The 11161-nt window shown below is 32.4% G+C and overlaps 1 protein-coding gene and 1 non-coding gene across 2 annotated transcripts; one reads left to right on the top strand and one right to left on the bottom strand.

Moving 5' to 3' along the window:
* Positions 1 to 288: 288 nt before the first annotated feature.
* LOC148872721 (uncharacterized) lies at positions 289 to 1491 on the top strand. The gene is made up of 2 exons (XM_088970583.1): positions 289 to 602; positions 711 to 1491. Exons 1-2 carry the CDS (start codon positions 528 to 530, stop codon positions 1293 to 1295), a joined length of 660 nt encoding a protein of 219 aa, XP_088826709.1. The 5' UTR covers positions 289 to 527; the 3' UTR covers positions 1296 to 1491.
* Positions 1492 to 5928: 4437 nt separating this feature from the next.
* TRNAY-GUA (transfer RNA tyrosine (anticodon GUA)) lies at positions 5929 to 6013 on the bottom strand. Its single transcript is given in 2 exon segments — positions 5929 to 5964; positions 5978 to 6013. It is a non-coding gene; the product is annotated as a tRNA-Tyr (tRNA).
* Positions 6014 to 11161: the final 5148 nt, after the last annotated feature.

Genomic DNA, 11161 nt, shown 5'->3' with positions numbered 1-11161 from the left:
TATTTGTAAAAGCTCTGTTAAGCTCATAAACCTCACGAATCCAACTTTATTAAATTCTAATTCATATCGGCGCGTATACTCGAAGCTTCATTTAAAACGAACCAAATCGAGATATCCATGAGTCGAAATCGAATAATTCGTACAAAATTCGACTTGTGAACTTCCCTACTTTGCGGATTTACTTGCGACGAAGTACCAGGTAATAAACGTTGTTCTAGTAAACGTGCACAAACCGGATGCATCGTCGAATTTCCGACAATAAGTGGAGTTGCCTCAATTCTCCACCTTGCTTCTCCTGGAGTCGGCGGACCTCATCTTCGTGTTAGAATAAATTCGAAGAACATCACCACGTAGTATCTCTTCATTACACCTGTCAACCAATGGATCATTTGATTCATTTATATAAAGCGGGGACACATTGCGTTGGTCCGACACACACGACTTGCTCTTTCTTTCTTTCTTTCTGAGATCAGATTCAAATTTCCTAATTAATCTTCGATCGTCTGTGAAAGCAAACGAAAGCGAAAATGCAGGCCATGAGGGATACCGTCTCAAACATTGCCGACTCGGCCAGGGCCGGGGTGGACAAGACCAAAGAGCAGGTTCGTTTCGTTCCTTTTTCCATCTACGCCATCTGATCGATAGGAATCTCAACGCTTCTTTTGCTTTCTACCTTTGAATCGTTTCGGCTTTATATAAACTCTTGACAGGTGAGCAGGATGACCGGTACCGGCGATAATCAGCAGCAGCTGGGTGATAGCAACACCGGTCTGGCGTCTGGAGACGACGGCCTAGGTGCAGGGTTTGCAGGGAATGAAGCCAACGCGGGTTGGTCAAACACGGGGGGAGACAACAAGGGGTCGAATTACGCCGGGGCAGTTGGCGGAGACGCCGGTGCTGGAACTGGGTACGATTACACCGCCGGAACCAACGCAGGGGCAGGGCTGGATGACACGGGAGCTGGAGTTGGGGGCGGAAACACCAGGACTGGAACTGGGTATGGGAACCCGACCGGAACCAACATGGGACTGGATGACAGTGGAGCACCTAGAGTTGGTGGCGGAGCCGGAGACACCGGGACTGGAACTGGGTACGGGTACCCGACCGGAACCAACATGGGACTGGATGGCAGTGGAGCTGGAGTTGGTGGCGGAGCCGGAGACACCGGGACTGGTACAGGATACGGGTACCCGACCGGAACCAACATGGGACTGGATGACGGTGGAGCTGGGGTGGGTGGCGGTAGCGGCGGAAACAATGCGACCGTATACGGGGCCAGCGGGACTTTCCGTTAAACGTACGGTCGAGTCATCTGCATGTATGTTTACGTGGTAATATCTTTTAGTTTGTTGGGCGTTTCGTGATCATCCACCTCACCCCTTTTAAATAATGTGTTTTGAGTTTTTTCTCAATTCTCACCATAATAATGTAATGTGTTGGGACGACTCTAGAGGATATCGAAAATACGAATAAAGTGAAAAGTTTGTTCAATTTGGTCTCTTTAATTCTGAGTGTATTGAAATTAGTGCTATTCGCCACATTCTATGGTATGAATTTAATTTCATTTTTTTGAAAAAAATAATTATTTCTTTCTATATATTACAAAAACCTCGCCTGAAATTTCTGACAATCATAAAAGTAAAACCTCTCTTTTATTTTTCAAAAAATTGTTAAAACCCTTCCTTCCGTCAATAAGCATGGCGAAAAATGAGTACGAGATATTGGCATCACTTGGGAGATTGCCGGTGCCGGTGAGTTTTGATCTGAGGCATAATAACCTCAGTGGAGAAATCCCTCAAACCGCCAGAAATTAAAAGCTAACCGGATTTGGGCGGCCTAGCAATTGGACCGGCGAAGATTGAAACCCCACCGTCACGGCATCGTATACGCATTGGAAAAATGGTACCTCTGCCTTTTGCATCCGAACACACCTCGCAGAAGACCGTGTTCGCCGTAGACATCATGAACTTCTCTCTCATCCCCTGTAGCTTCCGTATCTGATTCTCATAATCCACGCGCCCCAACCCCAGCATCTTTTGTCCCTCCGGCGATTTCCGACGGATGAGAGAAATGGCGATCTGCTAAGGAGGGATTTTGATTTTCTGACTCAGAAAGGACCGAAAATTCTTGAACTCCAGAGACAAATGCAGACGTTGTCGAGGTCGGTTTCGCGCTCCCCATTAAAGAAGATCACCGGAAAAGAAGCGATTGTGAAATTGCGAAATTTCATCAATCTGCCGACGGAATTGCAGGGGCATTCCAGGGGCGAGGAGGAGTTTGGACGAACAGGAAGATACGAGAGTAGCTTTTAAATTGGGTAAAGAAGCTTTTGTGAAATTGCGAAATTTCATCAATCTGCCGACGGAACTTCAGGGGCGAGGAGGAGTTTGGACGAAAAGGAAGATACGAGAGTAGCTTTTAAATTGGAGAAAGGCACGAGGTTTCGTCATATTCTACAATAATATAAAATTCATGCATGGTTTTTTTAAACTGATCAAGTGAATACAAAAATTACTAACAAAGTTCTATTGGACATATCTCAAATGTTTCGTATTAATTATTTTAATTTATTAAAGAAAAGTATGTTTGTTAAACACCATGATTGTTTTTACTAATGATATAAATGAAAATAAAATTTAAAATCAACCCAAAAAATATATAAAATTCGTGTTTTCTTAAAACTGACCACTGAATACAAAAATTACAAAAAAAAAAATCTATTGGATTCGTATTAATTATTTTAAAAGTAAGTTTGATAAATACCGTGATTGTTTTTACTAATCATATGAAAAAAAAATTAAAATCAACTCAAAAAATAAAAATGTTTTTGTATATAATAAAATTTAATAAATTAATATATTTTTATTAATTTAATAAGAAGTGAAAATGGAAATGAAATAAAAAATAAATTTAAAATTATTTCAAAAATGAAATTATTATTTTTTTATTTAGTAGCAAGTCAATAGTTCAACTTAAGCGGCTTAAGAAAGATAAAAATATAAATAAGTTAAAAGAATATAGAAATTTGTAAAAAACAAATTATGATATTATATATTCATTATATTAAAGTAAGTATTTAGTTGATAAATAAGAAATATGGAAAAAAATTTAATTATCATTTAACATCATTAGATCAAATGTAAACTCCCCCAATATGGAAAATATTAGTTGTGTGAAAGTATTATTCTTTGCATAACATGTAGGTACTAGTAAGTGTGTATTTACATTGCACATGGCAATTTTAGAGGAGTAGTAAGTGTGATTTGCATTGCACATGGCAATTTATGGCAATTTTGGAGGAGGATGGTGATGATAGTAATAAACTGATTCCACATTTTCAACATTTTATTTTTGTATATAATAACATTATATGGTATTAGAGATGTGCTCAAATGATTTTTGCAAAATTTATTTATTTTTATAATTTTTTTGTATTATTGTATTTTTATAATTTTTAATTTTTAATTATGTCATCGACAGTTAATATATTTGACTTAAAATCTTATAATTATTGTCCTATCACAAAAATGAGATTGAGACTTACTTCACTTTTGGGTTAGTTTTAAATTTTGTATTTCATTACAATCATCAATAAAATAAAGTTCTATATGAAATGTGATTAAATATTTTTTACACAATTTTTGCATTCTCTATAATTTTTTTTTTATCTTTTATTATAATTATGATATTAAAGTTTGATACATTTGACCAAAAGGTTGAATTGTTGACCCCTCACTAAATAGGAAAATAAATTTATTTTTGAGATAATGTTAAATTGGGTAATTTTTTTAGAGAATTGACTAAATGTATACTTACTATTTTAAAATTGTCTGACGCCACCTCTTGATTAGGTGATTAGGTTTTACTAGTATTGTTAGAATGGTTAAAATGTTCATTTTACCCTTCAACTCAAACTTAAGACGGAAAGTTAAATGTACCTTTTTATCCCTCATTTTAACGCATGTGGGTCCACTCAGTTAAACATAATGCCCGGAGGCTGGAGCACCATTGCCATCGCTTATAACGGCGGTCGCTACAACTTACGAATGGCAGAGCTTTGCGGGAGCACTAAGGACATACAATCGGACGGCAATCTTTCCTTTCCCTCACCATTACTGGTTTTAATGGTCTATCCAGTTTTCCCTCGTTGATATAACGTTTTTTGTTCTTGCAGAGGAGAAATGAAGCTATATTTCTTCGAGAGGGGTTTTTGAATTTTTAGAAGCTCTCTTCTTCTCGAACAAGAGAAGAACAGAGTTACAGTGCTTGAAGCTCTGGTTTCTTGTTTGGGTCGGGTTTAGCTCTGCCATTATCTTCTGCATCGACCCCCTCTGGCACCGACACCTTCATGGCAAGATCGATGATAGGTTGAAGATCTCAGAACTTTCAAACGAGTGCCCAGATATGTTGGTATCTCTCAGATCTGCAAAGAATCCATCTGGTCCATTGATCTCGGCGGAAAGCTCCGGTCGAAGGGGGATACGAGGTCTCGAGCACAACCAATGAGTGGGTAGTGGTGAGAAAGGGGTCGGAACTATACCTTGCAGATCGTAATGCTATTGGTTTGAGAGAAAGCAAGCGAGCCGGTGAAATTCCAATTTGGAGTATAGAATGTCGGTGATTATCCCCAATCCAGAGATTCCATCGAAGCAGAGGATTCCGATGCTTCTCCCTAGATGTCGATTGTAGTCCGGTAGTGAGAAAGAGTGAGAAAGGGGTCGGAACTGTACCTTGTAGATCATAGTGCCACTGGTCCGAGAGAAAGCAAGTGAGCCGACGAGTTTCCAATTCAGAGTAGAGGATGCTAGTGCTTATCCCCAATACAGAGATTCCATCAAAGCAGAGGATGCAAGTGCTTCTCCCTAGGTGATGCTGATGCTTCTCCCCAATCTATAGATTCCATCGCAGCAAAGGATGCTGTTGTTTCTGTCGTTGCTATTGTGATTACGTTCTTTATGGAGAGAAATGAGGAGATTTGGACAAGATTATTTGATGATTTGGGCAGGGATTCTTGGGTGGTATCCACTGGTGCAGACTTGGAAGCCGAGTAACAATGGTTGTGCTGACTAAGACACTGTTGTAGAGGTTATTTTTTTCCCTTCCCACATCAGTGTTGGTGTTGGAGATTATCAACAATAGGTCGGTCCCTATCATGTTGAGGTTAATGACTGGTTCAACAGTAGAACCAATCTATGCTCGATAATAGAGTTAGCATCATCTGCCTAAACCGTAAAGGGTATTTTTTAACATAAAAAGGATATATTAGGGATTTTTTAAAATAAAACAATAACATTATGTGAATAATTTATAACGGAATGTAAATAGTAGGGGAAGTTTTAGGTAGTTTGTTAGAAATAATAGGAGTAGCTTGGTCAATTTTCATACCATAAGGATATATTTAGTCAATTAACTAAAGCATAAAAATAGTTTTTGAAATTTAAGTTTTTAAATTTTGTATTTTATTTTCAATATCAATAAAAAACAATTATTGTTTATTATACATATACTTATTTAATATGATTAATATAAAATATTAGAAATGTGCTTAATATTTTTATAATTTTTAATTTTTTTTGTATTTTTTGTATTTATTTATATTTTAAATGTTTTATTATTTAACTATGAGACCCATTTGATTTGGATAGTCAAATTATTTATCATCATCACAATGGAAGACTGGTGTCATTTTTGGGTTGATTTTAAATATGGATTTTATATTGTTAAAAGTATTGAATATAAATTTAATTGACATAATTTATTTATTATAAAATAATAATAAAATTTATTAATGAAAAAATTAATATATGATTTAATAAGAGAGAAAGGGAATGAATACCTTAAATAATAGTTAAAATTACTTTTACGTACATAATAGTAAAGAAAGATATAGATTTGATTGGTGAAAGTACGGGTAAAATTAATTAAAAGTCCCACCTGCCGGATTCGAACCAGCGACCTAAGGATTTCTATTCTACAACTACAGTCCTCCGCTCTCCAACTGAGCTAAGGCCGGATTTTGATTATTTTACTATATTAACTAATAATTAATGTAAGGTTTCTCGGATAAGAATGCTCTAATCGATTTTTTTAATGCTCTGATAACATCCGTTGTGTTTACCAATTTTAGAATTCGATGATATGCACATGCCTCTCGGGATAGAATTGGTTTGGATCCGAACCCACTTAACGTTTGTACTGAATGACCGGAATGAGTGATATATATATATATATATATATATATTAAAATTAGTCTATTTATGTCATCATACTTTTTCTTGCTTCAAACCGAGAGCGGATCTGCTCTTAATATAGGGCATCTCGCACGCACATCCTACCATGCATTAGGAACATCTCTTGTATTTGCAAGTTATTTTTATGGGAGATGTTTCCAATGCACGGTGGATGTGCATGTGAGGCGCCCAAGTGTGAAGAGCAAATCCTGTTCCCTTCAAACCCTCTTCCTAATTTTCTTTCTTTTTTTGAATTTTTTTTTTAATTCTACATAATGACCCATTAAACCGATAAAGAAAACACATAATGACCCAAGTGTGAGGCGCCCAAGTGCATTACTTTCCTCCACTTTCTCCTAAATTTTCTTTAATTCCTATTTATCTCTTAAATTATCTCTAATTTAAGAGATAATTTCTCTCATAAACTATCTCTAATTCCTATTTATCCTCTCCCGCACTTTTTATTTATATCTATCTAAATAAAATTTTAATTAGAAAAATTATAACTATTTAAATGTTATAATGAAATTATATTCTAAATTTAAAATACTTTTCCAAACCACAAAAAAAATTAATAGATTTATTAGTACTATATTATTAATAATTCAATACTTTTACAAAATTCATGATGAAACTATGTAGTAACAATATAAATTATAATTTTATGAATTATTCAATTTAAATATTCAAATAATAAAAAATTAATATTAAAAATTAATATTAAAAATTAAAACATTATTTAAATATTTCAATAACTAAAAATCTTAAATAAAAACATTAAAAATAGATAAATAATATAACAAAATATTTAATATTACATAATAACATTAAAATAAATAAAATTCAAATAATGAAAAATTTTAAATATTTTACATATTATTTAAATATTTAAATATTTATATTTATTAGCAATAATTTTACAATAATATTTTATAATCATTATATATTTATATATATTGTATTTAATATTTATTTTATTTTCAGTAAATATTTATTTTTTTATAAATATGCTTTCAATAATTGTTTATAAATATAATTTTTCTTTTGTTATTTAATAAAAAACTATCAATAATTATTGGGGATTAAACAACTATTATTTAACTTTTGAAATTTATTTTATCGTATTTATTGCAATTTTGTTATAAATTTATTTTTAGTAATTATATGTCTTTTTATGATTTATAGATTAATAATTATTAGATATTAAACTATTATTTAAGATTACACTATTTATTGTCTAATTTAGTATATTTTTAGTATTTATTATATTTTTGTAATTATTTTGTTTTATTATATATCTATTATATTTTCATTAAAAACTTATTTTCAATGACTGTGTACCTTTGCTATAAATTTTTGATAATTATTAGAGATTAAACTATTGTTATTTATTAGAGATTAGACTATAAATTTAGTTGAAATTAGGAGTGTTCAATGACTGGTTCAGTTTAGTTGTAGGTTGTTTTACCAACCAAATCGATTTGGTCAAATCCGTAGTTTGTCATTCGAAACCGACCGACCATTAGTGGAAACCCACCAACTCAGGTTGTATCTATTTGAGTCTATTTTCGGTTTTGTTTGTTTGTTCAAGAGATTAAAACTAAAAAAATTAACCTTAAATTTCATAAATTACAGTGGTATTATTAAAAAATAAATTACAAAAATTAAATCTATGATATAAAATATTTTAGACAAAGAAATATGTGAATTTTCCTACTTTCCCATATTAAAAAATTAAATGTAAAATATAAAATATTAATATATATTTATTAAACCAAAGCCAATTTGAAATACTAGAAAACCGGCCAACTCGGGTTGAGTTTGATCATATTGTTTATTAAAAAGTTAAAATATAAAACAATTATATACTCTTATGTATTTCTACTGTTTAACTTTCACTTAACATGCCTCTCTTTGCTCTATTATCTCCACCCTACATTCTCTTAAATATCTCATTTAAACCAATAGAAAAGTATCATATTGCCCCACTCCCAAATCAATTCCTAAAATGCATCCGGCCCAATCAATATCTACTCTCCCTCATTTAAAATATTCATATTAATTATTAAATAGTTAAATACGGTTAATATTTAATCTCACCCATATTCAATGAGTATTAAATAGTGTTATTTTCAAAAGTTAATAAATACGGTTAGTAAATTACCAAAAATTAAATATTCTTATTAGTACGGTTAGTAAATTACCAAAAATTAATAAATATTGTTATTAATTAACTCGTTAACAACATTTTATAGAAATTGAAAATTCTTTAACTAATTTCTATAAAATTGAGAATTATATTTAACAATCATAAAAAAGTATAAAATTTTAGTTATTGTTATTATTATAATTAATAACCAAATACAAATGGGGGGAACAAAATATTATAATGTTAGAAAATGAAATTATTAATTAATTTATTAAATTAGTGTAATTTTGTTAGTAAACTACCAAATAAAATTATATATTTAATAACAATTAAAGAAAATTCCTTAAATCCCCATAGTTACACAAATGTAATATATTTTTCAAAAATTTTCATAAAACTACATTTTTTTCAAATAACATTTTTGAAATTAAAAGATATAAAGTATTTGAAAGTTTATTTAAAATGCATTAAATAACTATTGAAAATTATTAGAATATTTTGAAAATTTATGACATTTGATAGATTTTGGAAAACCATTGAAAAATTATGTAAATTTCATTGCAAATTATTGAAAATTATTAAAGATAAATGACCATGGGAAATGGAAAACTATAATTTGAACAAATAATTACACAAATTATTAAGATAAACTAGTATAATATTGGAAAAAAAGAACTTATTGGTTAGCTTATATTAGAAATTATAAGATAAATTAGTATAGTTTTGTAAGTAAACCATTTAAAAAGAAAATAAATTATTTAATAAAAATTTAAATAAATTTTCAAAATTACACAAATAAAATAAAATTTTCAATTTTTTTCATAAAATTACATTTTTGAATATTAAAGCCAATTTAGTGTATTTTTAGAAATTTACCATGTGGTTGATACTCAATATATCATTTCTATCATCAAATTGAATATTGGATTGACGGGGATAGTGTTTTCAAAACTGGACCAAACTAGATGGTTAGACCGAAAAAATTGGGAACTGGACACTGTTTCACCTCAAAATCGCTTTTTGTCCAAAAACCGTTTATTTGGTTAGCGAACCATTGAACCGTCAATCCAGACAACAGTTGTTGGCCTTTTTTATTTTTCAAATTTTTTATTTTTTTTTGTCACCCGTTCGGACCAAATAGTCGGACCGTTCGACCCTAGAACAGTTCCGTTCGGACCAAATGGCCTCTCTATCTCTGTCACTTCTCTCACGGTCTCTCTCCCGACCATGATCTCTATCCCTCTCATACTCCCTGCCCGCATCTCCGCCACTTCTATGCCTGTCTCTATCGCGCCTTTCCGAACGAGATGACCTCTCCCGCTCATCCCATTCCCTTCTTTCGCTATTATGTTCATCCGCTTTCGACCGTTTAGTCCTAGCATTATCAAATTGATCTTCGTCGTCGTCGTCTTCCCTCCGTCGAGAATTTCTCAGAGCCTTCTCAATTGAATCCTTCTTCCCCAAATAGTTTCGACTCCCTGGACCATCCACCGTTTTTTCTAGATAATCGTACTCGTCAAAATCCATTTACCTGCTCATCTCAGTTCAAAGTCTCAAACTTGATTCAAATTCAATATTATATCCAAACCCTAGAGTTGTAGACGAGAAAGATGTTGTAGCGAGCTGGCGTTGGCCGCCGAGATAACTGCCAAAAACTCCAATATCTTCCTACCAATCTCTCTGTAATGGAATCGGAGGTGAGAACATATGAGTTCGAAACTTCTCAGAGCCTTCTCAATTGAATCCTTCTTCCCCGAATCGTTTCGACTTCCTGGATCTTCCACCACTTTTTCTAGATAATTGTAGTCGAAATCCATTTACCTGCTCAGCTCAGTTCAAACTCTCGAACTTGATTCAAATTCGATATTATATCCAAACCCTAGAGTTGCAGACGAGAAAGATGCTGTAGTGAGCTGGTGTTGGCCGTCGAGATAACTGCCAAAAACTCCAATATCTTCCTACCAATCTCTCTGTAATGGAATCGGAGGTGAGAACATATGAGTTCGAAACTTCGAATTTGGGAACGAAACTCGAAAGTCGGAAAGACTCGAACAAAATTTTATCAGGATACATACAATCATAATATGGAAGGAGGGAGAGAGAGAGATATGGTCGAAGGGAGAGAAGAAGAGAGAGGGAAAGAGGGAGAAAGTTGGTCAGAGGGAACTGAAGAGAGAGGGAAAGAGGGAGAGAGTTGGCCGGAGGGGGAGAGGGAACCGGAAGAGAGAGATATTCACACGCTCAAAAGTACTCGCACGTGAAGGCATTCATCTACTTGTACGAATAGATTTTATTTTACCCGCACAGAAAGCAGGCACATATATATATATATATATAAATCTATGTTTTTTGGAATAAGTTAAGAAATTTATCCAATTTAAAACTAGTTCAAAAATGAATTTATTTTCCTATTTGGTGGTGGGTAACAATTCAACCTTTTGGCTTGAATGTGTCAACTTCGTTATAATAATTATAATAAAAGATATAAAACACAAAAAAACACAAAAATTTACAAAAAATGCATAAATTGTACAGAAAATATTTAAACACATCTCATGCTATATAGCTTAACTAGCCCAAAAAGTGAAGTTATGTCTCATTTTTCATGATAAGCCAATAGTTACAAGATTTTAAATAACATAATTAAAAAATAAAAATTAGAAAAAATAATAATATAAAAAACTTACAAAAATTTATAAAATGGATAGATTTTATAAAAATTGAAAACATCTCTAATACCATATATTTATTATATTAAACAAAAATAAATATCATTATATAC

This window comes from Nelumbo lutea, chromosome 2 (assembly GCF_056320005.1).
Source record: "Nelumbo lutea isolate HS-2025 chromosome 2, American lotus-T2T, whole genome shotgun sequence".
NCBI classification, from domain to species: Eukaryota; Viridiplantae; Streptophyta; class Magnoliopsida; order Proteales; family Nelumbonaceae; genus Nelumbo; species Nelumbo lutea.
Note: the sequence above shows the minus strand (reverse complement) of the source record. Positions and strands in the feature narration are given on the sequence as shown.

What these genes read in the sequence shown, in the direction of transcription:
- LOC148872721 (XM_088970583.1), top strand. Translation starts at nt 528, where the DNA reads ATGCAGGCCATGAGGGATACCGTCTCAAACATTGCCGACTCGGCCAGG. An exon ending in TGGACAAGACCAAAGAGCAG is followed by an intron (nt 603 to 710) that starts GTTCGTTTCGTT and finishes AACTCTTGACAG; the next exon opens with GTGAGCAGGATGACCGGTAC.